General features: G+C 36.1%; 1 protein-coding gene across 1 annotated transcript in view; it reads left to right on the top strand.

Annotated features, from left to right (window-relative positions):
* Window positions 1-19588, top strand: part of pdcd4a (programmed cell death 4a) — a 32164-nt gene extending 12576 nt beyond the window's left edge. Inside the window, exons 6-12 of the mRNA XM_079856877.1 lie at window positions 8641-8862; window positions 9022-9119; window positions 9957-10071; window positions 12130-12237; window positions 16621-16731; window positions 17928-18067; window positions 18207-19588. Coding sequence (XP_079713003.1) covers window positions 8641-8862; window positions 9022-9119; window positions 9957-10071; window positions 12130-12237; window positions 16621-16731; window positions 17928-18067; window positions 18207-18258 — 846 coding nt within the window. The 3' untranslated portion in view covers window positions 18259-19588. The remainder of the gene's footprint in view (window positions 1-8640; window positions 8863-9021; window positions 9120-9956; window positions 10072-12129; window positions 12238-16620; window positions 16732-17927; window positions 18068-18206) is intronic.

The raw sequence follows: 19588 nt of genomic DNA on the forward strand, positions 1-19588 counted from the left end.
AGACCCCACCGGGTACCAATCATCTCCACTACAAATAGGAAAAAGAGGCTACAATTTGCACGAGCTCACCAAAATTGGACAGTTGAAGACTGGAAAAATGTTGCCTGGTCTGATGAGTCTCGATTTCTGTTGAGACATTCAGATGGTAGAGTCAGAATTTGGCGTAAACAGAATGAGAACATGGATCCATCATGCCTTGTTACCACTGTGCAGGCTGGTGGTGGTGGTGTAATGGTGTGGGGGATGTTTTCTTGGCACACTTTAGGCCCCTTAGTGCCAATTGGGCATCGTTTAAATGCCACGGCCTACCTGAGCATTGTTTCTGACCATGTCCATCCCTTTATGACCACCATGTACCCATCCTCTGATGGCTACTTCCAGCAGGATAATGCACCATGTCACAAAGCTCGAATCATTTCAAATTGGTTTCTTGAACATGACAATGAGTTCACTGTACTAAAATGGCCCCCACAGTCACCAGATCTCAACCCAATAGAGCATCTTTGGGATGTGGTGGAACGGGAGCTTCGTGCCCTGGATGTGCATCCCACAAATTTCCATCAACTGCAAGATGCTATCCTATCAATATGGGCCAACATTTCTAAAGAATGCTTTCAGCACCTTGTTGAATCAATGCCACGTATAATTAAGGCAGTTCTGAAGGCGAAAGGGGGTCAAACACAGTATTAGTATGGTGTTCCTAATAATCCTTTAGGTGAGTGTATATATATATATATATATATATATATATATATATATATATATATATATATATATATATATATATATATATATATTAGGGCTGGGTATTGACACAAATTTCACAATTCGATTCGATTTCGATTCACAAGCTTGCAATTCGATTCGATTTCGATTACGATTCGATTCGATTCAATATCGATTATTTTGGATATCAGGTAAAATACATTGCAAATTTTCTCAAGGAAAACAAATCTCTTATTGTAACGGAGTCAGTTGTAGCCTATAGGCTTCATTAGCCTACTATTATATTGAAGGTAAAAATGAACTGATTTGTATACAAACACTTAAAATACACTTTTATTTATTTTTATAATAATAAAGTTATATGAAATTATATAAAAATTTTAATGGTGGCTGTCATAAAAAACTTTCCAGATTTATTCAAACATGCATTAAATATTGAAGAACATTAAACATTATAATGAATATGTAATATGGTGCGTATATTTAACAAAATGCTCCTCTCTAGAGTAAATTTTTTTATGGTCACTGGATATATGTTTTTTCTGAGGTAAATGTGACGTTACATGACATTGTTTACTAACGTCTTTCCACGGTTGAAACAGTGATTGAGCGATTCCATGTGACATGATACGGACTTCGATAAGTTGTACTCTATCTTTTAACACACTTTCAGATGCTCATTCATGTTTATTTCGCGCTGTAACTGGTGTTAAGGCGGAAGAGAAGATCATGTGCGCTCGCGCTGCTGCTTCTCTTGAGCTGAGCTGCGCCAGAGCAATCTCACGCCACAGCGCCAAAACGTTAATTATGTTTTTGAATTTCGTAAGAAAATGGACGTAATTTGAAATCTGAGACTTTGTTTCATATCAATAATAACAAAGCATAAAGATGATTGCGATTTATTGGATTGGATGCGCGCAACAATGTTCCATTCATTCATCAACTGAAAACAGGATGACTAATCGATTCTTGGGATTTAAGAATCGATATCGTTTCGTAAAAATGAGAATCGATTAAAATCGAGAAATCGATATTTTTTGCCCAGCCCTAATATATATATATATATATATATATATATATATATATATATATATATATATATATATATATATATATATATATATATATATATATATATATTAGTGTTGTCACGATACTAGAATTTCTAACTTCGATACGATACCTTGAAAAATATCGATATTCGATACCATTTTCGATACCACGGAGAGAAAAAAACTGCCACAATATTAAGGGGGTATTTTTTTTATTTAAAGCTAAATATAACAAGTCTAGAACATGACGATGAGGTATATTTTACATGAACAAAAATGTCCTGAGGTAGTGCACTTGTTCAAAAGCATAAATGCTGGTTAATACATTAACGTTATTGGATGAACAGATTTAAACGCAAACGTGCGTGCATCACACATGAAAACAATGTTCACTGGATCGACATCAAGTCAAGCCACCTTTATTTATATAGTGCTTTTAACAATACAGATTGTGTCAAAGCACTTAACAGTATCAAATTGTAGGATAGAGTGTCAGTAATGTATAATAATAAGATTATACATTCAATTTTCAGTTAAAGGCATTTCATTATTGAATTCAGATATGTCATTGTCTAGCTCAGTTTAGTTTAATTAGTATCTGTGTAATCAAATTGATGATAATCGCTAATGAAGGCAAATTGCAGAATTAAATAATATTTTTTTGAATAAAGTTAAATAAGCACAAGTTAATTTACATTTGACCACAGTTAAAATATTTACTTGTCTAAGATTCCTCAGTCAGATTATATTAACTTTAAGAATTACGGTGAAAAAACGAGACAACACACACTCATATCAACAACAATACTAGGCCATCTTGGTTAATGTCTCAGAAATGTTAAAATGAGAAGAGTTACCAACCTCTCGAAATTATTTATATAGATCCGGGTGTCGGTTTTTCAGGTGCTTTGCTATATTAGGCCCCGATCACACCTAACGCGTTTTTCAGGTTCGAAAACGCGAGGTGCACAGCACTTACCATCACACAGAACGAGCAGTGCGCTGCGTTTTTTATGTTGCTAGGCAACCACTGAAACAGCTGTCCTGTCAGTCAAGTAAACGTCAAATCAGCCTTTTATTAACTTTATTTACTTTCTGTTAACATTGTGGTAGTTACGGTTTGTGAAGTCGTTAAGCTCCTGGTAATCTGCGAGAGCACCACAAGTTTATCCTCCATCATCGCATTCTCCGGGCGTTCAAGCAATTAGCTTTCATCACTAAAACGGAAGGCCCGTTTTGCTATTTAACCTGAGCGAATGAGACAAGTGCGTGTGTGGTGTTTGTCAATGTGCCTTTGGAGAGAAGTGAAAGTGACAGCTCGGCTAGTATTGGTGTATCGATACTTCGGGAAATTAGTATTGGTACCGTTCAGGTATTTCAGTATCGATGTTTATTGAAATATCGATATTTTTGACAACACTAATATATATATATATATATATGGGATGGGGGGGATGGGGGGGGTAGTTATCAGTCAAATTAATTTTTACTTTGTTTATATAGTTTTTCTTTTTTACCCAACAAACATAAGGATACTGATAAACAACAAGGCACATGCATCTTTACTTCTTTCGTACTCAATCTATGGCAATTTTTTGTGAAGGAAGACAAGCATGTGAAGTTTATCTGGTTTCAAACTGAAGCCAAACACTGTCTGGAGGTTTCCTGAAGAACTGAAAAGCTCTTAAACCTATTGTTGCACCAGCGCCAATAAAGTCATGCAGATAGCAGATTTGAATAAAAAAATCAAGTGCAAATACAAATACAAAATATATATATAAATATAGCTGCGAGCAGCGATTGCGGGCCCAAGCCGGTGGCACCGCCACCCTGGTGCCTTTAGTTACACTAAAGCCACCGGGGTGGCGGTGTCACCAGCTTGGGCCCTCCATCGCTGCTCGCAGCTATATTTATATATATATATATATATATATATATATATATATATATATATATATATATATATATATATATATATATATATAATATATATATACAGGTGCTGGTCATAAAATTAGAATATCATCAAAAAGTTGATTTATTTCAAGAATTCAACTTAACAGATGAAACTAATATATTATATAGACTCATTACATGCAAAGTGAGATATTTCAAGCCTTTATGTGTTATAATTTTGATGATTATGGCTTACAGCTTATGAAACCCACGAAATAAAAATCCCAGAAAATTAGAATATTACATGAAATCACACAGTAATTACACAGTGATACCATGGTCATTGAACCAGGTTTTGGTTCTTTTGGCAGTGTGGGCAGGTGCAAATCCTGCTGGAAAATGAAGGAAGCATGAAGTGCTCTGGAAATGTCCTGGTAGACGGCTGCGTCGACTCTGGATTTAGTAAAGCACAGTGGACCAAAGTCCTCTTTTCTGATGAGAGCAAATTTTGCATCTCATTTGGAAACCAAGGTCCCAGAGTCTGGAGGAAGAATGGAGAGGCACACAATCCAAGATGCTTGAAGTCCAGTGTGAAGTTCCCACAGTCTGTGTTGGTTTGGGGAGCCATGTCATCGGCTGGTGTTGGTCCACTGTGCTGTCCACTCAACGCAGCCGTCTACCAGGACATTTCCAGAGCACTTCATGCTTCCTTCAGCAGACAAGCTTTATGGAGATGCTTCCTTCATTTTCCAGCAGGATTTGCACCTGCCCACACTGCCAAAAGAACCAAAACCTGGTTCAATGACCATGGTATCACTGTGTAATTACTGTGTGATTTCATGTAATATTCTATTTTTTTGGGATTTTGATTTCGTGGGTTTCATAAGCTGTAAGCCATAATCATCAAAATTATAACAAATAAAGGCTTGAAATATCTCACTTTGCATGTAATGAGTCTATATAATATATTAGTTTCACCTGTTAAGTTGAATTCTTGAAATAAATCAACTTTTTGATGATATTCTAATTTTATGACCAGCACCTGTGTGTATATATATATATATATATATATATATATATATATATATATATATATATATATATTAGGGCTGTCAAAGTTAGCGCGTTAATAACGCGTTAACGCAAAATCATAATAACGGCACTAATTTTTTTAACGCGCGATTAACGCAGCGCGTATTTTCTGTTTGACCCGTGGCCCAACCCCAGTTGGAGAAATGGAGATACAGTGTTGCCAACTTAGCGACATTGCAGACCCCTTTAGCGATTTTTTTCCCTTCAACAAAGCGTTATTTAGAACGCTTATTTAGTTTAGTTTCTGAGTAAAAAACTAAACCTTATTTAGTTTCTGAGAATCGCCGGTAGGCTGCTCTTCCAGCACGTGCGCGCACCTCTCGCTCGCTCTCTCTCTCTCTCTCTCTCTCTCTCTCTCTCTCTCTCTCTCTTTCTCTCTCTCTCTCTGCGTCTCGCGCGGAGGAGCAGCGCTTTATTCAGTTAAGCACAGATATTATGTTGCTTCTCTAATTTTACAAGTATAGCCGAAATCAGAGCACAGATATAGTCTTTATCTTATGTGAATTTGATTTCACCAGACGACGGCTCGATTATCAGAATTTTTGTGCAGATTAACTTAACATTTTGGAAGGGAGAGCTGGTTATGTTTATTGGGTCGCGTTTCAGTCACCATTTCAAATTCATTCCGTTGTTTGACAACAGAAACAGTAAAATATACCAATGAAAACAGTTTTATTGAGAATTTAGCTTCATCAAAATTGGCACAGAGAGAGACAAACTATGTAATAGGCTAATAAATAACAAATGTACATTTAGCATTTTCAGAAGAGCTGCCCTGTCATGCAAAAATCTAAACATGTTTGTGTTAGTAAATTGCTCAGTGCAAAGAAAGAGAAGTAATGGTAACCTGGCATTTTTTTTGTTCTTTCTACGTGTCTAATAGACATGAACGAGTTCTTTGAAAAACATCTATGACCTTTGAAACATGTCTCGTCTTTATGCTCTATATTGACTATGTTTTCAATAATAAACATAGGCTACATTTGCATAAAGCATCTATATGTATCCATGCCCACGTTGATTAGAGTATTACAAACTTGAAAAGTATTAATTTAAGGTACATTTAGAACAAATAAAAAAATGTGCGATTAAATGCGATTAATCGCGAGTTAACTCATGACAATATGCGATTAATCGCGATTAAAAAATTTAATCGATTGACAGCCCTAATATATATATATATATATATATATATATATATATATATATATATATATATATATATATATATATATATATATATATATATATGCCAGTTGGTGGCGCTATAACTTTGACTCACAATAGTTACATCCATCTGATCGGCCTCTTACCACGAACACACTGCTGAAGTTTCATCAAGATCAGTTAACGTATGCAGAAGTTATATTACTTCGTGTTTCTCTTTTCTCGCCATTGTTTCCTCGCCACGGCCAAACCGTTCGAGATATCAAAAATCCGTCCGGAATTTATCGTCCTCAATGTCTTGACTTCATGCTGACCGAGTTTGGAGGCGATCGGATGAATTCTCTAGGATGAGTACATTAAATTCCACAGCATGCGTTTTTCAAACAACCCATAATAGCCGACTTCCTGTTGGGCGGAGCTAATAACTTAGAGTGCGGAAGTTGTTCGGCCCGATGAGATCTATATGTGTACCGAGTTTCATATTAATTCATGCAAGCGTGTTTGATATATGGACCAAGTTTTCAGACCGTGTCCAAGGGGGCGCTGTTGAGCCCCCCTGCCACGCCCGGGTACCAGCTTCAGCCCGGCTCTGATGACCGTGGGTCCTGACCTGTGTGGAAAGTTTAAAGATTTTTTGGGCAGTTGGTGGCGCTATAACTTTGACTCACAAAGGTCACATCCATGTGATTGGCCTCTTACAACGAATACACTGCTGAAGTTTCAGCAAGATCAGATAATGTATGCAGAAGTTATAACACACTTCCTGTGTCCCATTATTCGCCATAAATTTGTTTCCTCGTCACGGCCAAACCGTTCGAGATATCAAAAATCTGTTCGCAAGAATTCATCCTCAATGTCTTGACTTCATTCACAACGAGTTTGGCGGCGATCGGATGAATTCCCTAGGAGGAGTATTTCACATTCCATTGTATGCGTTTTCCAAACAACGTATAATAACCGACTTCCTGTTGGGCTTTTGTAAAACTTAGAGCACGAAAGTTGTGCGGCCCGATGAGATCTATATGTGTACTGAGTTTCATATTATTACATGCAAGCATGTTTGATATATGGACCAAGATTTCGGACCCCATTCCAGGGGGCGCTGTCGAGCCCCCCTGCCACGCCCGGGTACCAGCTTCAGTCCGGCCCTGATGGCCGCGGGTTCTGACCTGTGTGCAAAGTTTCAAGAGTTTTTGAGCATGTTAAGGGCCCCAAAAGTGGCAAAAAGGCAAAAAAAAAAAATAATGAAGAAAAAGAAAAAGAAAAAGAAAAAAAATAATCCTTACGAAAACAATAGGGCCTTCGCCCTTTCAGGGCTTGGGCCCTAATAAGATGAGTAAAGAAAACGGGGTTCTTCATTTTAATAATCACCCTTTATTAAATATATGAACACAGAAACCCCCTGTTAACAGTTAATGTCACGTTTCCCATTCCATGATGACTAGTAAAATAATAGCCGCGTCGTGTCTATGACAACTCGAGGTATTGCACACCGGACACGCACTTTCTCAGTTTATGGCCAGCAATATCATTATGTTTAAGGACATTATGGAATTGAGATAATGTCTGTACTATGTTATGATTATACTGTACAATTAAATACAATAGTTGCTGAGTCTGTGATCTGAACACTTTTTTCTGCGCTCTGTGTCGCGGCAGGATTTTGAACACGGTCCTGAGCCGTTGCTGGGCGACGCGGACAGACGCCGAATAGAACCGCGCTGTGCTTCTCGTCCGGTGTGTGTAGACTCATACAGAATGTGTTCGAATTTTAAAGACGTGGCACTGCGCTTCTCGTCCGGTGTGCGAACACCTCTATGGTGCTGTTTTCTTTGAAGCCGAAGAACTCTGTTGTTAATACTGGCGAGCTCAGCTTACTTTTTTCGGGTGTGGACAGAGTGTTTCACTCTAGCTGCGCGGGCGCGGACGAGCGCTGCGTCTAGAAAACGCCAATATCGCCAATACCGGTATATTGTATTGCTCTAAATTAACACGATGTCGATATTTCATGCTTTGAATATCACGATTATCGTCAATACCGGTATATTGCGACACCCCTAATATATATATATATATTTCTTTTGTCCTCGCATTCTTTCTTGTGGTACCCTCTCAGTGACATACCTGACTGAAAGGCTCATTATGGAGCTCATTATGCGGGTCATTGTCTTCTCAGATGTGAATCAGAGAATTTTTCATGATCATTCACGCTCCCACGCATATTGCCTTTCCAAACAAAAAGTGTCTTACAAAATGTAAATCAATGTATTGTTTTATGTGAATGATTAGGCAGGATGATTTTCAGATCATTTTGAAGCAAAAACTCTAGGCGACAACATCCATTAGTCAAAAGTCTTGTGGATACATATTTAGTATGTGTTTTGTGGCCTTAAAAAACTTTCTTTTTTTTTTTTTTTCAATAACCATGCATAAACATTATTCTCTCAAAAATACAAACATGTACATACATGTCGCTCACATATTATGGTAGCCCTGTTTGTGCTGATTAGAGTGTAATGACACCTTTGCCATTAATATGTTTATAAGCAACTGAAAAAAGCACAAATGTCAGGGCATGTCAAAGCATCTCAAGGACCCCAAAAACACCTTAGACCCCAGAGGGTTAATTCACCTCCCAGCAATTTTCCACAGTCTTTGTAAGTTGTTGATCTAAACTTATATTTCTGCTTCCTTCTTTGTCTGGTAGATGCTTCTCAAAGAGCTGAACTTAGGCCATCACAGATATGAGTTCTCCTCTCTGGCTGTTTCTCTGTCTCTGGAAGGCAAGGCCAGCCAAAGAGAGCTTACATCACGTCTTCTCTCAGACTTATCTGGAAAGGTGCTCTCTGAAAGGGACATGTCACGTGCATTTGACAAAATACTTAAAGAACTGCCAGACCTCATCCTGGACACACCGGAGGCCCCACAGGTAAGGGAAAAATGTCATTTGACAATGAAAAATTCCATAAAAAGGATAATATTATTAAAAGAGTTCAATCAAGTTCACTTTTTATTTCACTCATTTATTTATTTATTCATCCTGTATGAGCACATTCTCTATCATACCTGGTTCCTTCCTTTTCTTCAGATGCTTGGTCAATTTATTGCACGAGCCATTGCTGACCACGCTTTACCCATGAGTTTCCTTGACTGTTACAAAGGCAAGGTAGATTGTGACCATGCCAGGTGAGCTTGATGTGACAGTCTTGGTCATTTGGGTAATTTGCTTGGATATTCACCAGGCAGTCTTGTGTCCAGATTATGAATAAGTATTCTGTTACTCAGTACATAAACCTAAATTTTATGCAGAACCTTCATTGCATCACAAACCAAATTGTAATTAACATGAAAAGTGTTGAATGCAGCCCTTAGAATTGTGAGGTGCTTTAAGGTTTCAAGGTTTTGACGACCATTTTTAGTTAAATTCAGGGAGTCACGATGATAATGGGATTTTGGGTCAGAGTGGGATTTGGGGTGGGAATTTACCATCTGCCACCAGCCAAATGTGATTACAGTGGCAGAAAGATTTGCCTTGTCACTACGTAACGGTGGAGACTGCCTCTGATTGGCCCTTGATGAAGCATGCTTTTGCTTTGTAACAATGAAGCATGTTTGTAGAAGTAGCATTTTATTATCTTGTAGCACAGATGGAAAGAAGCACATCCCAATAAGAGTGAACCCACAAGCAGCCTAATCGACTAGGGCTACTTGTCGACTAGTCACTCAAGCAGTTTGCACATTCCTAATAGGGATTTATGAATGGTGTGTATTTGAATTAAAAAGTTAAAATGGCTACTATTAGAACTAAAGTGGTAAATTGTGCTTTTACCAGTCATTGTGGCTTGTGGGCAATGAAGGTAATTTCCCACCCTACATGCCATGGGGCCCTAGATTGAATATGCAGTTTTATCTAATGTGTGAATTGTGAAATCATTCTTTTTGTTCTATTTTCTGTATTATCTGCTTCTGACCCACTGATATGCTGTTCCCATGTTTGTGTGTTCATGCCTTTATTACTGTTAGAGCTGCACTGGACAGAGCATCAGTTCTGCTCTCCATGAAGAGGGAAATTATGCGGCTTGATAATGTGTGGGGAGTTGGTGGCGGACAGAGGCCTGTCAAACATCTCATCAAAGAGGTAAAGTGAGGCCGGATTTCAAATCCCTCCATCATTACCGAGAATGGTATTAATGTAGGCTTATCCAATGATCAGCCAATCATTAATTCAAGTACTTTTAAACAATTCAAGCGCAATAGGGCTTTATCACACTTCCGTGTTTGAAAAGCGGAAGCTTCAAATAGGAGCGTAAAAAAACTTCCACTCCAGCCTGTATCAATGGCTGTACCCATAGCATGGAATTGGTTTGATTTTGTTTTTGTAAAATTCAGCACAGATACCTCTTCTAAAGTCACCAGCCTTAGTTTACAATCATTAATTGAGTATTGTGAAACAAAGAAAAAATGTGTCATAATATTCTGACGCATATTTTGTGATTTAAAGGGGAGCACGCAAGCCATACTGTATGTGTGAGCGCAATACTTCAGAATCCAATCACCTTATTTTACTGCAGAACTACAAGAATAGAATACAAACAACATACTGTATCACATTAAAGAGCATTAGAATTAGGCAAATCTTAAAATATTAATTATGACTGAAGTCTATTTTATGTGGATTCAATTAAAGGTTGGGGAAAACTTATTGTATTAAACCATAATGTTCACATTTTTCATGCACTTACTGTATGATGCTTTCTTCAAATTGAAGTACCGTAGTTTAAATAAAAGAAATTTTCCAGCCCATAGATTATTATTCAAAAATAACTGTTTTGATCATCGTAAACGTATCATCCGTGTTTGAGTGCAGTGATACTGTAGACAATAATGGGTGGTAATATAATGCAAAAAATAAACTAAATAACATTAAAAATAAAATGAAATCATTCCTCTGGCAGTAACTTGAGTTGCGCGCTGCTCGTTAATCTCGGCAGCGCTGACAATCGCGTCTCTCAGATCATGTTACACATTAGAATGAAAGATGACATGCATGGTGTGGGGTATCATGTAAGTCTAAATAAACAGTTTTGAACATTGACTTTTTTTGTTAAGTGAAACTAAATGAGTATAATTTTCTTCTCAAAACTGCCGTCCGTCCATTGACAATAATACAGGGGGAAATTCCTTTATGCTACTAATCGGAGCAGAATTTGACGACACACGGACTGTGATAAAGGCTTTTTTAATGACGCAAACTAAATTCAGTACTGGCGTGCTGTCTATGAAATTTGCGCACAGAAAGCCACTTCTTAGATAGCCTGCCAGTACTGATTTGAGTTGTCTTTTATCTCACTTGAATGAACAAAAACAAAAAATGATGTCAAAATGCCAGTATCTGGAGACATTTAAGATGAGAATGAACAGGCACAAAAAAATATTTTGCCAAAAATTAGTGCAGTGCTGAGCCAAAAGAATACATGTAAAAGAAGAACAGAATACAATGTACTTAGCATATCACAATCAATTTGAACATTGTAGCATGCTAGAATAAGAACCTTCAGTTCGGGAGCTTGCTGCTTATTGTGCTTGTTTGCCACATTGAGGACACATTTGTCTCGGTGCAAAGGAGAGCTTCCAAGGTGAGAATGTACATACAAAAGCATTAGTAATGCTAACTGATTAGTATGCTAAATTAGAGTATTAACCATTAACAAAGTTTACTATTAGTTTTATAGCTGAAGAGCCACATTAGATAGAATGACTAATGGTTAGCATAGTAAACTACATAGCATAAGACAACAAATACAAATTTTGGAATGTTGTTTTACTGTAACAGTAGCAATAATCAAACATCTATTTGGTCCTTTCTGTGTGGCTCAGTCCAAAGATCATCTGAGCCGATTTTGGACAAAATTGGACAAGATTTGTAGTAGGAGTTGACAACAAAACTTTAAAATGGCAGACAAGCAAAATTACAGAAAATTATAAATAGAATATTGTTGGAATCAGCATAACCCATGGAATATAGTGAGACAAAGAAAACAAAAACGTTTTGGTAAAAACACTATCCCTTGAAGGCTAGGTGACGCTATCTTCAAACTTCTTGAGCACAAAACATGTAAATGAAGAAACTCAAATTTTGTTCAACATCCTACACCTTATTTGCTGTTTATATATTCTGTTGCTATTTGTTTTACAGATGAACCTGCTGCTAAAGGAGTACCTGGTGTCAGGTGTGCTCTCTGAGGCTGAGCACTGTCTGCGAGATCTAGAAGTGCCACACTTTCATCATGAACTGGTCTATGAGGTATGGATGAACATTCCACATACTAAAATAGTCAATATATTGAATGCACATAGATTGTCATCTTTGTCATCATTGTCATATATGACAATATATAAAAATTACTATATACAGTTGTGCTCAAAAGCTTACATACCCCTTGCAGAATCTTCAAAATGTTAATTATTAAAAATAAAAAAGAGAGATCATACAAAATGCATTTTATTTTTTATTTAGTACTGTCCTAAATAAGATATTTTACATAAAAGATGTTTACATAAAGTCCACAAGACAAAAAAATAGCTGAATTTATAAAAATAACCCTTTTCAAAGTTTATGTGTCCTTGATTCTTAAAGGAGAACTTGGTAACTTTTTTAACTTAATAAAACTGTCTAGAAATCATTTGGATGGTTAAACAACCTGTTCTGGTGATATTGGTGACTTTCCCCGCTCCCCCCAGCGTTCCCAGGCGGAAAACCAACCTTGCAACTTGGGGACAACCGTCCCGGCAAAATAGAAATTGGAAGTCTCTTGAGAAGCGAGAACGAGAACGAGCGCGAAACACGAATCGCTTTACGGCAATTCGACATAAACACACACGCATGTATGATGTATTACCAGATTACCCACCTCGGTAGACATAGCTCCACACGATACAGTTGGCTTGCTCCGATCAAAACAAACGCACATGAGCAGCGGTAGAGAGGGGGAGGAGGCCGCCGCAAGTGAGTTTTTTACGACCGTGTTGTGACATATACGCCCCCCCACATCTGTAGGGGGAGCTCGTGGGGAAAACATGCGACAACAAAAGGGAAAATCAGCGAAGAAGTGACTAGAGTTCGCTAGAGTTGCCGAGTTCTCCTTTAATACTGTGTGTCGTTACCTGGATGATCCACAACTTTTTTTTACGTTTGTCCTGAGGAATTAAACTGCCCAATAGGGCTGTCACTTTTGTGAAAAAATCCTGTTCGATTTTTGAGACATATGTGTTCATTGAATCGATTGTAAAATCGATTTTCTATGTCTAAAGACGTTTCCATTTTAAACGCCAAATATGGGCAAATCCACGGACAACTAACAGGCATTAGGACGAACGTAAAGAGGGCGCTTGAGACGCGCACAACAAGTCAGCAATATTCCTGTTGACGTATTATTATTGATTATTGGCGTGAAGTTTCGTGCACAATGACAAACAGGAGTGCAACATTCTCGAAAAGCAATAAGCAGAGTGGACTGCCATAACATCAATGAAAACTACTGCAGTCTTCAACATGCCTGTGTTTACGGTTAGAAAAGTCAAACAAATGTTGTCTACGTAGGCGATTGTTGACCGTAGCCTGAATCTGTATCTGTATGCATGAGACTGTCTGAATACCGGCAGAATTCACATTTTTGTAGTAAAAATAGAAACATTATGCAGAAGTATAATGTGTGTTTATCAGAGTTGATGTGTGATGCGCGTTCGCTGCGGGCATATCGTGACGAGCTGGACGCGTTCCGAGAAAAGACCGTTAAAATCGATTCCCTATTTTCGTTTTCGAAACTTGTGTTGGTTGGTCCGATCGATTGTGCAATCGATTTTCGAACGTAAAGTGACAGCCCTACTGCCCAATGTTCTTGAGAAAAATCCCTCAAGTCCTGCAAATTCTTCAGTTTCAGTATCTTTTGCATATTTGAACATTTTCCAGCAGTGACTGTATGATTTTGAGATTCTTTTCACATTGAGCACAATTGAGGGATTCAAACACAACTGTTAAAAAAGGTTCAAACATTCACTGATGCTCCAGAAGGAAACATGATGCATTAAAGGCCAGGGATGAAAACTTTTGCATTTGAAGATCAAGGTAGATTGTAATAAAATTTTACAAATTTACAATTAATTTAAATACTAATTAATTTGTTGTCCGTGAAAAATACAAGTATCTTCTGCTGCTTTCGAAGAGCAGTGCTAAAATATTTTTTTTATATTTAAACAAAATAAGAAAATTTGGACATCTTCATCCTGTTCAAAAGTTTTAATTTCCCGGCTCTAAATGCATTGTGTTTCCTTCTGTAAAATATCTTATTCAGGACAGTACTAAATAAAACTAGAAAAAAAAGTTTGTTGAGACAAACTTTAAGTTGGCTTGAGAAAGCCGGACCAGAGATTTTGAAGTAGTTTTAAAAGCTTTTAGTTTAAAGAAAGGTTTTCAGATTGAAATAGTTTTAGTTTGAAGATAGATAGATAGGCTAGATAGATAGTTTGAAAATATAGATAGATATAAACAGTTTGAAAATATAGATAGATATAAACAGTTTGAAAAGATAGATGGATGGATGGATGGATGGATGGATGGATGGATGGATGGATAGATGATAGATAGATAGATGAAAGATAGATAGATAGATAGATAGATAGATAGATAGATAGATAGATAGATAGATAGATAAGGTTTGAATATATATAGATAGATAGATAGATAGATAGATAGATAGATAGATAGATAGATAGATAGAAAAGGTTTGAATATAGATAGATAGATAGATAGATAGATAGATAGATAGATAGATAGATAGATAGATAGATAGATAGATAGAAAAGGTTTGAATATAGATAGATAGATAGATAGATAGATAGATAGATAGATAGATAGATAGATAGATAGATAGATAGAAATGGTTTGAAGATAGATAGATAGATAGATAGATAGATAGATAGATAGATAGATAGATAGATAGATAGATAGATAGATAGATAGATAGATAGATAGAAATGGTTTGAAGATAGATAGATAGATAGATAGATAGATAGATAGATAGATAGATAGATAGATAGATAGATAGATAGATAGATAGATAGATAGAAAAGGTTTGAAGATAGATAGATAGATAGATAGATAGATAGATAGATAGATAGATAGATAGATAGATAGATAGATAGATAGATAGAAAAGGTTTGAATATGGATAGATAGATAGAAAATGTTTGAAGATAGATAGATAGATAGATAGATAGATAGATAGATAGATAGATAGATAGATAGATAGATAGATAGATAGATAGATAGAAAAGGTTTGAATATGGATAGATAGATAGAAAATGTTTGAAGATAGATAGATAGATAGATAGATAGATAGATAGATAGATAGATAGATAGATAGAAAAGGTTTGAATATGGATAGATAGATAGATAGATAGATAGATAGATAGATAGAAAAGGTTTGAATATGAATAGATAGATAGATAGATAGATAGATAGATAGATAGATAGATAGATAGATAGATAGATAGATAGAAAAGGTTTGAATATGGATAGATAGATAGATAGATAGATAGATAGATAGATAGATAGATAGATAGATAGATAGATAGATAGATAGATAGAAAAGGTTTGAATATGAATAGATAGATAGATAGATAGATAGATAGATAGATAGATAGAAAAGGTTTGTAGATAGATAGATAGATAGATAGATAGATAGATAGATAGATAGATAGATAGATAGATAGATAGATAGATAAGGTTTGAATATGGATAGATAGATAGATAGATAGATAGATAGATAGATAGATAGATAGATAGATAGATAAGGTTTGAATATGGATAGATAGATAGATAGATAGATAGATAGATAGATAGATAGATAGATAGATAGATAGATAGATAGATAGATAGATAGATAGATAAGGTTTGAATATGGATAGATAGATTGATAGATAGATAGATAGATAGATAGATAGATAGATAGATAGATAGATAGATAGATAGATAGATAGATAAGGTTTGAATATAGATAGATAGATAGATAGATAGATAGATAGATAGATAGATAGATAGATAGATAGATAGATAGATAGATAGATAGATAGATAAGGTTTGAATATAGATAGATAGATAGATAGATAGATAGATAGATAGATAGATAGATAGATAGATAGATAGATAGATAGATAGATAGATAGATAGATAGATAGATAATGGTAGTTTAATTGAGTCTAGGGCTTCAGAGAATTTAGGTTTGAGTTTTTGGGTTGTGCACTAATGGGCCACCGTAGTCTTGGCTCAATTTGAGCAGTCTGCAATGAAAGTCTATGGGGTTTTTATGATTTTTAATATTATTTTTTAAGAAAACTGAAAGTCAAATCAGTCTGAAAAGATATATCACACCAAGTCAGAACAGTCTGAAGGTCTGACCCAAGTTTGGAGTATGTAGCTTGAACGGTCTAGGAGGAGTTAGTGTCTAAAAATTTGCGGTCAGAAAAAGAAGAATAATAAGTTTAAATAGGATTTCAGTAAGTTGGCTTTCTCAAGCCAACTTAAAAATAACATTTTTTAACATTTTATGCTAACATAGCATTTTGTATGATTCCTCTCATTCCTGTTCATTCTGATTTCTCTCACCTGCTTTTCTGTCTGGTTGATATAGGCTGTGATTATGGTACTAGAGTCTACAGGTGACACAGCCATACAGATGATGGTCAAACTCCTCAAGGTGTTGTGGCAAACTGGCCTAATCACTCTGGACCAGATGAACAGGGTTTGTACAAACTTGACTTCTTTCTTTTTTTTTGAAGCTATTATGCAACTGGGTGATATACTGTTACCAATTAGCTAAAACTGTCTAAACATTCTACCATTATTCTTCTAGTAATTTCAGATCCTAATGATTGCTTACTATTATTGTTATTTTAATTATTAGCAAACAGATGGTACTGTTTATAATGGCGTAAAACCATTGACATCACAGAGAAATGTGTCTTCGGTGATTCTAGATCTATTCTGAAAATTTGTTTTTTCCACATATGTGCTAGAGACAGCTGTGTTCTGCTTGCTGCCAGTTACACACGCACACACACAAAACCGTTGAATGAGTATATAAACTTGCATAAGGTTTCATGGTCCAAACCAAATTAAACGGCAATCGTGGACTTCATTGCACAGGATATGTGCGGTTTCACCTGCTGGTATTCCAAATTCTCTAACAAGGCATCATTTATGCCATTTGAAATTGTTACAAATTACTTTGTATTAACTTTGTTTTAAAGCTATATGTAATAATGAACTTAACATACAATTGTTTTGATTTGAGTATGTGTATGTTTTTTTAAAATAAAATGCATTTAAAAAACGAATTTATCAATCGGAAAAAAAGTACCGTTTTAGAATTGAATTGTGATTCCTAGAATTGGAATCATAATCGGATAGTGCGGTGCCCAAAATTTCCCACGATTCACTACGATAGTGGATGGTGATTTATTCCAAGCTTTTTCCAGTCATCACTAAATTTGGGTCTGTTAATCTTTGGATCATGGTTGTATTCAAAATGGTTTGCTTTTGTAACGTCAGCAGAAGTTTCTCAGCAAAGCTTGTTGTATTGATATCCAACTTGACCTGGTCATTTGAAGGTTGCAGGTTCAAACCATGCAGAGGAAAGTCTGAGAGCCATTATTATTGTGCTTGTGAGCAAGTGACATAAACCCACATAGTAGTCACAAAGTAGTCTTTATTTATTCATTTTCCATATTTTTAATAATCTGGCATTAAACTTGTTACAGTTGTAATATTTTAGCTTTATCTGCTCATAACAATGACTTTCAAGTCAATAATTGAATTCCACATAATTCAATAATTTGGATCTGACCAGGTTAAATATGGAATTGCTCCAACATGGTTGGCAACATTTTCCATCTAGTTGTTTGTGAGAGAATTCATGGGTTTGCGTGTTATACACAGGGCTTCCAGCGTGTATATGACGAGCTGCCAGAGATTAACCTGGATGTGCCTCATGCACACTCCATTATGGAAACCTTTGTGGACCTTTGTTACCAGGAGTCAGTCATCACTAAGCAGCTGAGGGATTTCTGTCCAACCAGGTCAGAGACTTGCATCTTCCCTGTTTATCGATGTTCTTTAGAGAATAAGGATTTTTAATTTGTTACTGTCTGATATTTGATGGTAATTCTCTTCCTGTGAACACTAGCATTATAACAAATGTATTCCTGTGGCCAACAGGGGGCGTAAGCGCTTTGTGAGTGAGGGTGACGGAGGGATCGTGAAAAGCTAAAAGAATCAGGAGAGCTCCGCAGGACCCTGATGCTGAGCAGGCTGGGATCTCCTGCACTTCCATGGGAGTCTGTCCTCACTGTCTTGCTCATCTTCCGAGTACACAGAAATATTCAGCCTCAGAAATGATATCATGTAGAAGAGTGACAACTGAGAAATGCTGTTCTCTCCTCTATTACAGGCTTTGTTTCATTTGTTTGTGAATTTATGTGCGTTTGTATGCAGCATAAATGCTGCAGTGAAAAAAAGAAGTGAGGGGAAATCAGCAGTTTCAGATGGCCATGAAATACAGTTTGGGTTGAGGGATTAATTTTGCTTTATCCTTTTTAGCTTAAGTTGTTTTTCTGTTTTTGTTCACAAGTGTTCACTTGTTAGTGTTCACAGTGATCTCCCAATTTTTGCAATGTAATGCATAAAATATGAAGTATTTAGAATAAGGTATTAAAAGAATTTGTGCTATTCAACGGAAGTGCTTAATCTAACTGTTGGGCCAAAATACAATATTTTATTAAACGATTGGGGTCACTTCTAATTGTTTTCATTTGATTGCATGTTTATCTTCAAATTTGTCTTATTGCATAAAGAAACCATACATTTACAGATTCACAAAGATCTGGTAGATTTTTGGTTAGCTGCATACAGACTTTTTTCTTCTTCTTTTTTTCTCAATGCTTATTCATGGTTTATGCCAAATGCATGTCAAGAAATTCTAATGTTTCTGGCTAGTTTTGACATCTTTGAATGTTTTAGCTGCCAAGGAATGGAGGAGAGAGAGAGCATCATCACCTCTCAGTCAGGCTGATGCCTGTGAGACTTTTGTCTCCCATCTTCATAGCAGCCTAAAGTTTTGTACCCCTGTTTGATGAAGTTCAGAACATCCATTTTCATATTTAGTCCTTGTATTTATTTGGACAAAGAGAAGCCAGCTGAGACAATTAATGAAAATGTCTATCATCTTTGAAGTGGTAAACTTTTCAGCAATCAATACTTAGTCTCAGTTATAATATGTTGGGTGAACTTTTTTTTACTTTTGTCATGCGATCAGTCTTTGTGTCTGCTTGTTCATGGGACACTTTTTCAAAGCAAAAACATTATTTTTGTCAACCAGCAGTTCCAGAGTTCCAGCATTGAATACATTTTGACACTAATTATTTCAATAAAATTCATAATGCTCATATTCCTGTTTCTTTGTGATAGTTTTACACTCCCCCAGTCAAATTTTCCAGTCAATTTATATGTAGATGTCAAAATACAGTACTGATTTGAAACTGGCTACAAGACCTAAAATTATGTTATAACATGAAACTAGTAATAAAATCACTTATCTGCTT

The sequence above is a fragment of the Squalius cephalus genome (genome assembly GCF_949319135.1).
Source record: "Squalius cephalus genome assembly, chromosome: 2".
Classification (NCBI taxonomy): domain Eukaryota; kingdom Metazoa; phylum Chordata; class Actinopteri; order Cypriniformes; family Leuciscidae; genus Squalius; species Squalius cephalus.